Genomic DNA, 16,215 nt, shown 5'->3' on the forward strand with positions numbered 1-16,215 from the left:
ATACCATTCTACTGTAAAGGAATTTGCATAGGTTAAGAAAAATAGCTATATTTTATAAGCTATATTTAACCCTTTGAATGCCACAAGGCAAAAAATTTAGTACAAAAGAAATGCACTAGCAACTATATTGCAAGTCATATGCGAAAAATGCCAGGGAATAATAAGAAGTATTACCGGGCTTCCGGAAAAAGAATATATTTTTTTTATTTTTCATACTATTTTTATGAAACAGGTATCAAAATGTTTGTAAAAAATTGTATTACAATAAAATGTTACAAAACAAATGAAACAACATAAAATAATATTAGTTTTGGCATGTCAAAACCAAAAAATGTATAAAGCAATTTTTATTTTTTAGTTTTTATTTTTTTTGAAAAATTAATAAGAAACAATTTTACTATGGGAAGAATTTTTTTAATATTCTTTATAACATTGTTAATGTGAAACAAAATAATGGTTAACTTTTTTATATAATTACTATAGTTACATAACAATGCTTGAAATTATGTACATAATGAAAAAATCATTTTTCAGTACCGGTAACACAACACTAGAACAAAAATAATTAATGCATTACTTACATTAATTATCCTTTGGTTCTAAAGTATATCTAATATAATGGTCTTCATATTTTCCCAAAAAATATGTACACACACACACACGCTCGCGCGCGCACGCACGCACGCACGCACGGGAGATATCAATTTAACAAAATCATTTTAGAGATCCTAACCTCAAAACGATGTAAACACAACCATGTGACCGAACGTATTATTTTAGATATTACGCATACTATACGTAGCGAGTTGTTTACGCGCGCCAACGATGTTACGCGCCCGGTTGATCACCGCCAGCTGTTGTTGCTTCTATTATTCTGTGTTTTTTTTATCTTCACTAATATAAAGTATTATGTGAACTATTATTTATCTATTGCAGGATAGTTAACAAATAAAACAATATTGGTCGTGAAAAGAATTCATGAAAAATAAAGCGTTAAAAATTACGATAACAGACGGCGACGACGGATCGTCGCCTGGCACTTTTCGCACAGTAAGTCGGCGACGATAGATCGTCGCCGTGGCACTTTTCGCAAGGGTTTTTGGAGACGATGTATCGTCGCCGTGGCACGCAAAGGGTTAAGTAATTTTCTTTAGCTTTTAGTTTAATTTGATAGATTATAATATGGGCTTTGAGAATATATGCTTTTATTTTAAACTTAAAATGATTTGAAAATGTGTAAACCATCCCTAGTCACGATAAATATATTAAAAATATATATATGTATAATATATTCTAGAGAGGAAATATTTATATGGCTACAACATTTGGGTCGATCAATTCTTGAATCCGAATCTTTGTTGAATTTAATTCAATTCAAAGTCTCCGTTACATGAAATAATGTCTTTTATATCTCAAAATAACTTAAAATGATCATTATCCTTACAAGTAAATACAAAATTTAGATTTATAAATTACAAAAAATTTCATTTCACATTGTTATTTGCTTCATTATAGTTTATGAGGAATGCTATCACTATTATTAAGAAAATATCTGATTATACATGGTATTATATATTTTGACTTTACTGTAGTTTATGAGGAATGCTAACACTATTATTAAGAAAATATCTGATTATCCAAAGTATTATATATTTTTACTTTACTGTAGTTCATGAGGAATGCTAACACTATTATAAAAAAAAATATCTGATTATCCAAAGTATTATATCTTTTTACTATGAGTTTAAAAACATAGCCCATTACAGAAGTCAATGGAGTACAGAGCAGACTGCAAAAAAATCCTTTTTAATCAGTTAAAAAATCTATTAAAATTTTTTCTTATGTCTTGTGGCAAATAATTTGTTCCTTTTAAAGGTAGTTTTCTTTTAAAAAAATGCTAATTTGTGAGGTTCTACTTGTACCATATGCGTGAAAGGAATTACATCCTACAATTTTATCATTGAGAAAAGCAAAATTTACTGTCTCATAACTATACAAACCATACACTGTAAATATCTTAAATTCAGAAAATATCTGTTTAACGGAATCATCTTCTCTCAAATTAAATATAATTCTTAGTTCCCAGTTTTGCTGCTCCAAAATTTGATCCATATTTGTTTTTGTTGTTGACCCTTATATACAAACTCTGTACGCAATATAAGAGTGGATCAAGGTATGGCAAATTGATATTTTGGTATTAAAGTTACATGAACCTGCCATTCTCCTTAGATCATAAAGACCACCTGATATTTAACATATATGTATTACATTGCTTAACATGTCCGTGTCATGCTAAGTTCTCTTCTATGACCAAGTCAAGGAACTTTGTTTCCTCTACTTGGTCTAATATCTTAGCATTGACAAAGATTGTAGGAAATAATTTGCATCCTACTTAATGTGTTGAAAAGTAAACAAAATTAGATTCTGTTGAGTTTAAAAGGCTTACTATTGAAAAAATAATTTACTATAGATAGAAGAACGAGGACAATTTTTTGTGGTTTCAAATTTTGGAGTTCCAATACAAGATTGGAGTTGAAGATTTGGTGGGATTCGAGATTTAGTTTGACCAGTCACTTATTTTATACCTTGGGCACCAGTCTATCGTAGAGAGCAGAGTCAGTCTGCGTGGCCTCGTGGAAGATTCTAGTGTCTAGCTGTGCTGCTAGCAAGTTGTTAGCAGCAGTAATAGCGTGGATGTCACCTGTCAAGTGCAGATTGAACTCTTCCATCGGAATTACCTGGGAGTAGCCTCCACCCGCGGCACCCCCTGGATAAACATTTTTAACAAACTAAATGGTTGAATAGGAAAAAAGGAAACACGACTGACCACAGAAGAGTAAACAACTTGCTAAGGGTAGCAAAATTGTGGAGACAATGTATAAAGGTCACTTACTAATGACATCCAACATTAAAATGGCATACATTAATAAAAAGTCAACCATATCCAAGGATGAAATCATGTTTTATTTCCCAATTATCTGGTAGATATTAGAGATTTTATAAATTTAGATTTTGTCAATAACTTGTTTGTCAGATCAGGAAACCTTGTATGTCCTATTATACTTAGGAGGGTAATGTAGACTACATAAATGAAGTGGAAAAACAATTAAATGAATACAAATCATAGACTACATAAAACCAACAAATGTAGCATAGGTAAAAGCGATGTGAAGCCAAGAAAATTGCGTACCTACAACCAGATGGTAGTGGCCGGAGATGAGTCATCCTAGTGAACGTCAGACCAAATGTATAAAACAAACTAAATAAGTTACTTGATAGAGTAACCGGGTATTTTTTTGACCACCTGTACAGTATGTATAGCAATCAAACAAATTGAGATTAATAATTATTTGAACTGAAATAGTACATTTTGGCCCTTAAAAATTTAGATGTATTAATTAAAGATGTATATAATTAATGTTCAAAAACACATCTAATTAAAACATTTTAGGATGATATTTGAAATATTTTTGTTTGAAAACCCTTATTTAAAGTCTAAAAATGTTATTTGGACATATTGAAGAAATAAAACTTAAAGTATTCATCCAGAATGCCACTTAAATTGAGTTAAAAAAAATTATGAAATGTATAAAAAAGCCTAGACTGACTGTGACATTATTAGTTAAGAGGAAACAGTTGATTAAGTGTTTACACATGTTTAATAAACACAACAATTTTATTTTACACAAAAGTTTTGTGAAATTGAAGTTAAATGAGTTTTTATAGAACAAATTTTCCTGTTTAGATAACAGCTTAGTTATTTTCCATAAACCCTAGAAATTGTTGATCTTTTTATCATTAAATTTAGCTACTCACAGTATAAATATGAACTAATATATTGCTTTGATTGCAAATAATTATAAATGTATCTTCAAAACCCATGCTGTGAAGCCAGGAGAACTGTAGCATGCTGGTATATTAAGAAGCGTCCAACTCGCGAGTTAAAAACTTTCTCATACAACCTAAATTATTAACCAAACTACAGCACCTAGATTTAAAAAAATATACAATTCTGACAACTGAACTCTCCAATTATAAATTCCATTATTTTTAAAGTCACCTGTCATAAAAACAAAAACGTAGCAGCTGGCTAATTTGTTCATGTCACGTTAACAGTTTTGACATTATTTAACTATTTAAAAACCAAATTACTGTTATTTAGCTTCTGAATAGTACCAATTAGTGTCGTTAATTTACCAGCTTTATTCAACAAAGTTTCAAAACATTTGATTTATTCTAAGTAGCCTAAATCATGAGTTATTTGAAACAGAAGCATTAACATTTTGTATAATTCTGAGCGTAGATTTGCATTATTTGCCTGGAACAAGAGGACGAACAAGGCTTCAGCTGCTGTAATGCCAGTTATATAGGTATAGTCTATCTATTGGTCTTATGTAGAAGTAGCTATAACTGAGTCTGCTTCAATTGCCTAACCCTCTCTGTTGTGTTACATGGGGAATTGTAATCAACTGTTTCTAATTAATTAATCATAAGCTAAAGTATGTCACAGTATGTCTCTGAGTAAGAGTAATTGCTGTACACACCTTTAATACCAAAAGTAGGTCCCATGGAGGGTTGTCGTACACATGCAAATGTGTTCTTGTGCTTATGAGCGTATAGCGCCTGTGCCAGCCCTACTGTTGTAGTGCTCTTGCCTTCTCCCAAAGGTGTAGGGGTGATTCTGTCAAACAAAGACTTGATTTTTATTTGATTTATAGCTTAAAATTAATGTATAACATAAAATAAAGATATGAACTCATATCGAAAAACCATTACAAAATCTTGTGTAATAATTATTCTAATCAGATTTTTAATACCCAGAAACTATTGAACTGTTGTTCTCTAAAAGAATGTTTTCTCATATTTATTACTCTACACTATAACTAACATTACCTGTTGAAAAAAGAACAGGAAATTCCACTAAGTAATCTGGAACAGTTACCATCCATCGATTCACTCTGAGTATATTTAAGCTTACATTACAAGCCTAAGTCTGGAGCTGATTAAAAAGACATGTTGCCGTAAATAACAAAACATATAACGTCAAGCAAATAGAGCTATTAACTGAAAACGCTTTTAAGACTGTCACAAAAAATTTATTTAAGAATTCATCATATGAGGCATGCTTTTAAAGTAAGTACTGTTTTGATATAAAAAAATCAACAAGTAAATTTTTCAAACAAAACTTTATTTACCTGAAAGAGCATTCTTTCCTCTACTTCTCTACATAATTTCCATTATTATTAAGGCACTTGTCGTATCTTGGGACCAGCTTTTGTATGCCGTCGTCAAAGAAGCTTGCCGCCAGACTGGACAACCACTGTTGCACAGACGTTTTTACTTCTACATCATTGGAATGAAGCTTCCCCGCCAAATGCGTCTTCAAGTGCAGAAACAAATGGTAGTCGCTAGGCGCTAGATCGGGACTGTATGGAGGATGGTCCAATTGTTCCCAGCCAAATGAAGTGGAGCTCTTGCGTTCGATTTGCTGAATGTGGACGAGCATTATCGTGGAGCAAAACGACGCCTGCACTCAGCATGCCACGCCTATTGTTTTGAATAGCGCAGCGCAGTTTTTTTTAAGTTTCACAGTACCCGGCTGCATTAATCGTTTCACCTCGAGGCAGAAAATTGACCAATAACACACCCTGTCTGTCCCAAAAGACAGTGCACATGATTTTCTGGGCAGAAATTGTTTGCTTGAATTTGACTTTCCTACGGGATGTTGAATACCGCCGTTCCATTGACTGTTGTTTTGATTCTGGTGTAACGTAGGCTACCCACATTTCATCGCCTGTAACGATATGGCTTAAAAAAAATCATCGCCCTCGTTACTGCAACGCTCGAGAAAGCTCAATGCACTGACCAATTGTTTGGTTTTGTGCTCATCATTCAACATTTTCGGTACCCACCGTGAACACAATTTCCGATAATTTAAATGTTCGGACACAATTTCGTAGAGAACACTTCTTGATACAGCAGGAAATTTTTCAGCTAAGGACGAAAATGTGAACCGTCTGTTCTCTTTCACTTTACAGTCCACTTTTTGAATGAGATCATCGGTTATGACTGAAGGTCGCCCACTTCGTTCTTCATCATGAACGTTTGTGAGGCCATCTTTGAAGGCCCTAACCCATTCCGCACCATTCCTTCACTCATAATGTTTTCACCATAAACTTCACTGATTTAACGATGAATGTCAATTGCTTTTAAGTCTTTAGCTCAGAGAAAACGAATCACAGCAAGCACTTCACAGTTGGCGGGATTCTCGATAGTCGGTGGCATTTTAAAATCACGTAAACAAATGAAGACTCGATCACATGGCGTCGTAATGGCATCTGTGGCTTCCCAACTGATGTAACTACACTACGTGCATGTGCTAAACGGCAACTGCAGCGCTGCGGCAGCGTAATTTAAAAACGGTACTTACTTTTAAAACATGCCTCGTATTTGTCCATATATTTTAACGTGCAAAAGGTAGGATCTATTTACTCTCACTGCATTAAAAAATTGTCTGTAACACTATCATAACAAAATCATACTATTTTAATTTTACAGTATTTAACCCTGGAACTGGCGGTCATATTTCTCTCAGTGGCGGAGTGTTTTTAGTACTTCATACATTGCCTTATATTTGTTTTATTATTACATGTTTATTTTAAAGTACCTATGTAATATTATATATTTTTTTATTCACATTGTTCAAGGAACATTTTTCACATAATATAATTAAAACAAAAAAAATCCTTACTCTACCTCTTCATGAAAAAATGTTTTTTTAGAAAAAAGAAAAGTTATTTCAAAGTTTTTGATTTGTAAAATTGTTGTTGTTAGTGATATGCAAAATCCAAAATATAAAAAAAGAAAGAGCATTTAATTCTGAGTAAAAATAAAACAACACGTTGTTTATAAGGCATTTATTTTTACATGTGGTAAACGATAAAAAAATCATACACTGACATTCAAAAGTGCTACTTACCAACAAAAGTAAAAACTTCAAAGCTCACTTAGATTTGTACAACCTTGTAACTATTAGTTCATATTAATTTTCTATTTTTTAATTTTTTATTATATATTTTTTTAATTATGTTCTGATTGAATGTATAAATCGGAATCCTCATCGTTACTTATTTCATGTACAACTAGTTCTCGAATGTCACTTGAACGATCACGGAAATTACGATCCATTACGTAAACACGCACAAAAAACTTACTATTATTGTGTCATATACATAACCATCATTACAACGAACTCAAACAAACAATAAACCAGACAGAACACCATGCAGTTGACAAAATAACACTAGCCGAATGAACCAGTTGACTCATCGCTGCGCGCGCAACTAGCGCGGTACGCGGGAGAATGTAAACAAACAGTTCAGAGATTATAAAACGTATGGACGATAAAACGAAACGATAAAATTATTTATTAGTGTATTATTCACATAAATTGAACCTTCTTTTTCAATTGGTATTAATACCGATACTCTTTGATCGTGTTTTAAGTACATAATATTGAGAAATAAAAGACATATTAAAACGCCCGATATCGGGCGCTGCCATCTAGGATGCGACTAAAACGCCCGATATCGGGCGTTTGCCAGTTCCAGGGTTAAACATCAATTCGGTGTGAATTAATTTACATATTGTTTCATTATAAGTTCCTTCCACACCTATAAATAAATCACATGTGAACATGAGCTAAGGTTCATAAGGTAGGGTACAAATCTATTGGGCCTTCACGCGGGTCACAAGGACAGTTGACGCAATTCACACGACACTAGGCATGATGTTCCCAGTACAGGTAGTAACATGAGTATGTCCCATTAGACCTGTACTGCACAGTGAACGTGGAAAATGTCTAATAGAGTCGGGTTGTTACGTCACGACCATTGCAACAAATACCAACCGTTACAAAACACTACAAAACATAAGGCTGAGCCACCTGTCCTCTAGCTCCCTCACAACAATCACTATTCTGTTTTTTTTTTTTTTTAATTGATATATCAGAGAAAATACTGTTAACAATTTTCCCCCCAGTTTACCTTCTTCTCTGTGTGTGCAGCAAGTAAGTATGTATGTGTACAGTGCGCCTATTTACAGTAGTGACATTATGTGATTATGCTGATCACTCTGGATACAATGATACATCAGTTGGATGCTTGACATGTTATAGATGTAAAATTTGTTCCGTTGTGTTAGACTTCAGTGAGTTTATCGCTATACAATTTATTAGATATAAGATATAGGATATAAGATTAATGTGTCTGAGAAATACTTTAATGCTAAGCAAATCAAGTTGACTTTTGTAACCAACAAAGCAGCTTGGAAAACCAAAGGAAGTCCTCTTCTAGTACCCATAAGTAGCTTTTTCATAACTGTAAATATATTTATATTAACAAATATATATTTTACGCTATCTATATTTAACACCCATTTTACAACCAGGTTTACTTATAATGTTTCTTTTATAAATAATGAAGTGCGATTTCCTTCTCTGTTTCACTAAATGAAATTTTATATTTATACATATACACTCTCGGCTATTTGAATTGTGTGTATGTATGAAAAACAAATGAAATGAGGGGGTGTCCAGTAGTTACGGGATAAAATTCACCAAACAATTTTTCAAGTCATAATATACAACGAATTTCTAATGCAAGTCCTATCTCGCTTAGTTTTTCGTCTGTTTGTATGTTCGTCTGTTTTTAGTTATTAAGCTTAGAAAACTTAATTTGCCGGCCATTTTGAAACCAAAAGTGATAATTATTTCAATTTTTTTTTAATATTGGTCTTTGTTACATTAACAGGTGTGTACAGTTTTAAATCTATACCTTTATCGACATCAAAGATAAAGATTCTTCATAAAAACACCCTTTATATGTTCAAACTTGTACAATGAAAGTTTTTCTAGCAACTTCTCTAAACTGTAAGAGTACTAAAGTAGTAGCTTACCCAGCCACAACAATATATTTGCCATTAGTTCTGTTTTTGAGTCTATCCAACACAGACAGTGTGACCTTGGCTTTCTTACTGCCGTATGGGAGGATTTCTCCAGGAGCCAGACCCAGTTCTCGCCCCAGCTGTTGAATATCCTTGGGCTCCTGAGCCTTGGCAATCTCTATGTCACTGAAATAACAAGATGAACATTACCATTCTGTTTTGATACTAATTGTGTTTCTGGGAATAATCAATAGTGTTTTACTACTTATTGAATTATAACATAATGTCCACACCAGTAACTAACCTAGGTACAGGACTGTGCAGTGAGAGAGGCAAATGATTAATATTCCATCTGGCTTCCAACAGAGCCTTTGCTGTTCGTTGAGCTGATATCACTGTATTCTTCATCAACATTGCCACAGTCATAGGCCCCACACCACCTGGCACCGGCGTGATGTAACCGGCCACCTTCTGTGCCGAGTCAAACTCCACATCACCGACTAGCCTCGAGCCCGATTTCTTCGTCGGGTCAGGGATAGAATTGATGCCACAGTCTATGACAGTGGCCCCGGGTTTGAGCCACTCTCCCTTGACAAACTGTGGGGACCCGATCGCAACCACCACAATGTCTGCCCGCCTGATCTGTAACAGACGGTTGGTGTCATATTAATCCACTTTTGATATATTTTTAAGTACCAGGTGATACACACTTTTGTAGGCAAGCTTTCTAATTCACAAACTGTATTAATAAAACAACTTTCTATTGAATTTTAAAATAAGTATTGTATAGCAAGTAATATTATAGTAAGGAGTGAAACAAGTATATACTAAATTTTGATTCTGAGCACAATATAACACTGAAGACAATATAAAATCTGTTAATGAAGATATTTGGAGTGGGGGAGAGTGCTGAGTACTCTCTGGTTCAATCCAGTTAAGCGGTAGCACTTACATTGACGGTTATACTAGATAAAGTAGATCAATGATAGTCCCTCAGTAATGTGTTTGTCTTTTACCCGTGATAACTAAAAATGTGACTCAAATATTTCTTAAAAAATTTTATACATAAGAAATTTCATTTTTGGATTGATGAAATATTTTAATTTAATGAGAATTGTCTCTTAAATTTCTTTAAATTTAAGACTTCGTCTATATAAAAATTTGTTCATACATCCTTGACTTGGAATGTACTTAATTTACTTAACAATGTACGTTTGTATATTATAGAATTATTCACATAATTTTGTAACTAATATTTTGTTTGCAGTTCAATATCTACGTATGACATACATCGCCCAAACCTGATGCATATACAGGGTGTATATTATGTCTGGAAACACCCAAATATATCCTTTAATAATTTAAATATAAATTTGAAACCTCTTACAATCGTGATAGAGATTGGGCATCTACTTTTTTGGAACAATGTTTTGTTATGTCACACCAACGGGGGACGTCCTGCCGAGGGTATCGTGAATATTCTTAATGGAAGCCTATACCTTGTGATACATAATTTTAAAGGTAATAGCTTACTGAATTGAATGCCCACAAACCGCATCTCAAAGGAATTATTCTATCAGAAAATAGAGCATTTTTAGTATTGAAAATTTACTGATGTTCAACAATGTAATTTTAACATGGTTCTTGCCACAAAATGTGTTACACTAATTTTTTAGCATTTTTTAAATGTTCAATTAAAATAAAAATAAACCAATTTATTTTTAAGCTGGTTTCATTAGTACAAATTTACCAGTTTTTATTACAATGAATAAAACTTATGAGTCACTTTCTCTGATTACTTATGAATCTGTACTTGGTGTTTTCCAGTCAGCAGGAAGGTTTAAAGAGACAAAGGTCACTAGCCTATGAGAAACATTATTGTGTTATTAATCATCTGGTCTACAGGTTTCAGTTTGTTGAGCATGGAGCTTTCACTAGACAGGTCTAAGCTTGGGAATTACAAATGGACAAAGGTCATATCATTCCTGTCGAGTTAATCAGTGTCTCTGAAGCATTGCTGTCAAACAAGTTATCTAATTACAGTAGTTCAGTTTTATTTGGTATTTTAATGGAATTGTCTGAAAGAGAACGAATTACTCTGTTGATGATGCGAGGATATGGCGATCGTCAAAGATCTTATCGGGAAGTTTTGTAATTTGTTTAATGACACTTTCCCAGAAAGGAATCCCATAAAGTGTTTCAACAATATCAAAAACTATTGAACGTTTTGAAATGACAGGGAGTGTACGTAATCGGCCAAAGTCGGGTAGGATACAATCTGCAACAGATGAAGAACATGCACAATGATGTTTTGCAAACAATTATTGAAGACCCACATACATCGCTCAGAAAAGCTGCACAGCAACATGATATGCACCCTATGTCTGTGAGTAAGATTTTGAAAATTAATAAATACAAACCATTTAAAGTTCATTTAGTCCAACAGTTAAGTGAGGATGATTACGACAGAAGAGTTGAGTTTTGTGAACTTGTGATGCGCAAATGTGATGACAATAGAGATTTTTTCTGACCAACATACTATTTTCTGATGAGGCAACTTTTTTTCCTAAATGGCAATGTTAACAGGCACAATTGCCGTTACTACTGGGCTAGTTGAAAACCCACATTGGATTACTGAGTCCCATTCACAGCAACCACAAAAACTGAAACGTATGGTGTGGAATTTTAGGTAACAAAATTGTTGGACCCTTTTTCATCAATGGAAATTTAAATGCCGAACTTTACTACAATATGCTCCAAAATGAAATAATCCCAGCTATTCAAATTGCATCAGGAGAATACTTTGATAATGTATGGTTTCAGCAGGATGATTGATTCTTGATTCTTGATGGTGCTCCACCCCATTATGGGGAGACAGGTAAGAGAGTATTTGGATTTAAGGTTTCCTCATAAATGGATTGGCCGAAGAGGAGAAATCGAATGGCCTCCAAGATCTCCGGATTTGTCACCAATCGATTATTTCCTATGGGGTCATTTAAAATCCAATGTTTATAGAAGAAAGCCTCATAATTTGGAAGACTCTAAGAAACAGGATTATAGAGGAGATTGCTTTGATAACTGAAGAAATGTTAGGCAACTCTGTCGAATCATTTTACACAAGATTGGCTCATTGTCAAACCGTAGAAGGAACACAGTTCGAACAATTGCTTTGACACCAAATGCAGGTAAAACGTTTGTTGTAAGACTTTTCTAACAGCATACATTATTTTTTTATTTTGTAATAAGAAATCAATAACATAAGTATTTCCATAATTGTACTGTAATAAAAACTGGCAAATTTGTGCTAATAGAACCAGCTTCTTAAAAAAAATGAAATTTTTTGTTTTATTTAATTGAACATTTAAAAAAATGCTAAAAAATTAGTGTAACACATTTTGTGGCAAGAACCATGTTAAAATTACATTGTTGAACATCAGTAAATTTTCAATACTAAAAATGCTCTATTTTCTGATAGAATAATTCCCTTGAGATGCGGTTTGTGGCATTCAAATCAGTAAGCTATTACCTTTAAAAATTATGTATCACAAGGTATAAGGCTTCCATTAAGATAATATTCACGATACCCTCGGGCAGGACGATCACCCGTTGGTGTGACATAACAAAACATTGTTCCAAAAAGTAGATGCCCAATCTCTATCACGATTGTAAGAGGTTTCAAATTTATATTAAATTATTAAAGGATATATTTGGGTTGTTTCCAGACATAATATACACCCTGTATATTATGGCAGGTAGCTGTAGGAAAATTACTGATGGCTAAAACAGTACTTTGTTTCAATGAAGGAGGAGGAGCTCTTCTTATTGGAAATATCAATTTTCTATTAGTTTATTAAAGAAAACTCACAATTCTCCAATAATTTCTATATTTATCACAAGGCCTTTCGACATCAAAGATGCCATCATCAGGTGTGAATCAATAATTTAAAACAAATATCAGCTGAGTAAAACTTAATATACAAAATTTATATGGTTAAAAGTAACATAAAATAAATATTAGTATATGTATAAAAGTTTTGGTTAAAAAAGTACTTTTGTTGTACAGAGTACTTTGTTGTACTCTGTGCATGAAATAGTACAGATACTTAACCAAATTAACAAATTATTGTTCTTTTGTAAATAATATGCTGCTTTCAGTTCGTATTTTCTATGATTATGTTTGTGGAATGCTATGTTTATGCTACGTCTTGTATCTTACTATTTTTTTATCACAGTTGGTGTGGTTAAGGTTTTGGAAACATATCTAGTTTAAAATTCTTTTTGTAGTAAGTGATACAAGTACAGTAGAGTCCCGTTAATCCGACCTAATTGGTGACCGAGCCCTATTCGATTATGTGATTGTTCGATTAGCCAGAATTACAGAAAAATACGGTTTAAACTTGAGAATGGAGGCCTATTTTGTTATAAGAATTGATCAACATAGTTTATTAAAACATGATTTCTGACTGTGCAATTGTATTCTCTTGACAAATAAACTAGTTTTGCGAATACTAAGCACATTTACCGAAATTAGTGTGAGAGTTCTATTGTTAAGCAAGTGAGTCATCCAATAAACTCTCTTCAAAGGGTGCGACAGAAGACATAACTGAACTTATGTCTTTTAACAATTAATATTGTACTTCAATAATAATATCAGTACTATACGTCCAATTTTTTGTTGATTTCACTTCTTAATACAGTAATACTTAACATACTTAACCTATAAGTTTCAATTTGGACTGTATTTAACTTTCAATATTTATGTCTGTACCGTACACAATTTGTCTTAATACAAACTGGTATGTCTATTTAATTAAAGTTTTCTTGTTTATGTACGAAATGATGCCACCCATTTTCATTTTTTAAGTAATTAGTTTCCTATAACGGGTTTCATTATCGTTATAAATAATTCCTCCGGGTGGGGGGGGGGGGGGGGGGGGGGGGGGGGGGGGGGGGGGGGGGGGGGGGGGGGGGGGGGGGGGGGGGGGGGGGGGGGGGGGGGGGGGGGGGGGGGGGGGGGGGGGGGGGGGGGGGGGGGGGGGGGGGGGGGGGGGGGGGGGGGGGGGGGGGGGGGGGGGGGGGGGGGGGGGGGGGGGGGGGGGGGGGGGGGGGGGGGGGGGGGGGGGGGGGGGGGGGGGGGGGGGGGGGGGGGGGGGGGGGGGGGGGGGGGGGGGGGGGGGGGGGGGGGGGGGGGGGGGCTGGACCTGTTCGGATTAACCGACGTTCGGATTACACGTGTTCGGATTACGGGACTCCACTGTATATGTCCCTAATTTTTGCAGCTTAAAAATGCATATTTTGGAAGCCCATATTAGAATCTATCAAATTAAAGTAAAAAATAGGTGATGTGATTAGTTCTTAAAATATATCTCTAAATCTCTTTAAAATAGAATGGTATTCTTAGAATACTTCTTATACTATTTTTCAGTCTGCAAAGGTTTAAGACTGGTATAAATTTGATTCGTGATAATTTTGTCAAATCATACTAAGGCTATGAAAGCTATTAGGATTTGAAATTTCAGAATCTGGAATAGATTTTTTAAAGATATGGAATCAGATGCAAAAATTGGATTTCCCCATCTTGAATCCGATTCAGAATTGTATAAATCTGATTCTAAAATTTTGAACCCTCATAATAAAAATAGTATATGTTTTACAAAAACTAGATTTACTCTCCTTTGAACAAACTAGGCTTTAAACAAATTTTATCTGGTTCCAAAAATGATGCCTTGCTCTCAAAGGGCATTGTTGTGAAATATAATTGGAAACAGGTAGGAGAGAACACTAGCAAAAACATTCCAATTCTCACAGCAAAATGTCTTACTGGACCAGCGGGTGATATATCCCTAGATTTTCAAGTACATTGTATTTTTCTGTAATTTGACTGGTATATATTTTGTAGTTAGTATTTGTAGATTATGTTATAAGTTAATTTCATATTTAACTCCTTTAATTTATTCCTCATACAATATTGTGTTGACTCTAAGCCTAGATATTGGAATAACTGTGTGTTTCCTACTGTTGTTTGTATTCACTTGCCTCCATAATTAATTGTTAAAATAGTTGACAAACAATCTTGTGCCCTTGTTTCTTAGTTGACAAACATCGTTATCCTTGTCATGCCATACTTTGCTTTACGGCTTGTTTTATAATCTTATGTTACTTTTTATAATGTTCATAATCTAAGTAGTAAGTGTTTTATTAGGAAACACATTGTAGATTACAACAATAAGGTGGATCATAACAATTGTACATTTTCCTGTATATTTTGTAAAAGTTTACTAAATTCTTGTCATTTCTGTTTAATTTTGTAACAGACTTTACTGTAATTACAAAGCAATTGTTTTTTTTTGTTCGTTTTTCAGATACAATGTGACAAAAACCAATTGTGGAAAAAGTATGTATACATGTAGGTCAATAAGTATATATAGAAATGTATATATTTTTAGCCAAATAACATATTTATCAAAAAGAGTATTTTAAACCGTAATAAAATGCTAAAGAAGTCATTTTGATATCTTAATATTTAGTTAAATATGTTGTGTTTTAATAAAATGCAATAAAATATGTATTTTTGGGCAAGTCTTTTTTGCAATACTATTGTGCTTATTACTGATAAAAAGTCACACCCTAACATTTGTCGGCCCTTGCACTGATAACTGGCGACAACCTACTTGTTCCTGTATATCCTTTGTTTTGGAGTGACAGACAGTGACTGTAGCGTGGTGCCACTTGAGTAGCTCTGACACTGGAGTGCCAACAATCTTGCTGCGGCCAACCACCACAGCATTGCTGCCAGCTACCTGCACCGGACTCCTGTGGATTAAAACCATTTTACATCTTATCGTAAGGAATAAATAATAAACGTTAAACTAACTTTGCTAAGCTTTCACTTCATAATAACAATTTGAAGCTCCATCAAAATCTGGCTTTTTCCTCTGAACAAACTTTGAATAATAAGACAACTATATGGGAATATGTATAATACTGAGAATATCTATATAAATGGTAAGTCATTAAGTGGCATGTCTTCTTGATAAAATGATCTTGTTGACAATGTTATACTGATGAATAATATTAAAAAGTTGAGACAATAATAATATTAATAATAATAATAATAATATTAGTTAATATAAATTAAATAGAGAAATATTAAACAACTGTGTGTTAAGTTATGAAACAACTATTAAACTATTATGTGCTCTGTTATAACTTCAGATAACTTTTAAACCAACCAATGAGTTAATTTCTCAATTATAGTGTCTAGTATGATTG

At 33.8% G+C, this 16,215-nt stretch overlaps 1 protein-coding gene across 3 annotated transcripts in view; it reads right to left on the reverse strand.

Annotated features, from left to right (window-relative positions):
• The window catches only part of LOC124370947 (C-1-tetrahydrofolate synthase, cytoplasmic), a 70,500-nt gene that overhangs the window by 22,214 nt on the left and 32,071 nt on the right, over nucleotides 1–16,215 (reverse strand). For all 3 annotated transcript variants that reach the window (XM_046829265.1, XM_046829261.1, XM_046829256.1), the window contains exons 6-10: nucleotides 15,615–15,756; nucleotides 9,248–9,585; nucleotides 8,956–9,129; nucleotides 4,545–4,681; nucleotides 2,586–2,767 (exon numbers count right to left, since the gene is read on the reverse strand). In XM_046829265.1, the coding sequence (XP_046685221.1) occupies nucleotides 2,586–2,767; nucleotides 4,545–4,681; nucleotides 8,956–9,129; nucleotides 9,248–9,585; nucleotides 15,615–15,756 (973 nt within the window). The remainder of the gene's footprint in view (nucleotides 1–2,585; nucleotides 2,768–4,544; nucleotides 4,682–8,955; nucleotides 9,130–9,247; nucleotides 9,586–15,614; nucleotides 15,757–16,215) is intronic.

Source organism: Homalodisca vitripennis, chromosome 1, assembly GCF_021130785.1.
Source record: "Homalodisca vitripennis isolate AUS2020 chromosome 1, UT_GWSS_2.1, whole genome shotgun sequence".
In the NCBI taxonomy this organism is placed as follows: Eukaryota; Metazoa; Arthropoda; class Insecta; order Hemiptera; family Cicadellidae; genus Homalodisca; species Homalodisca vitripennis.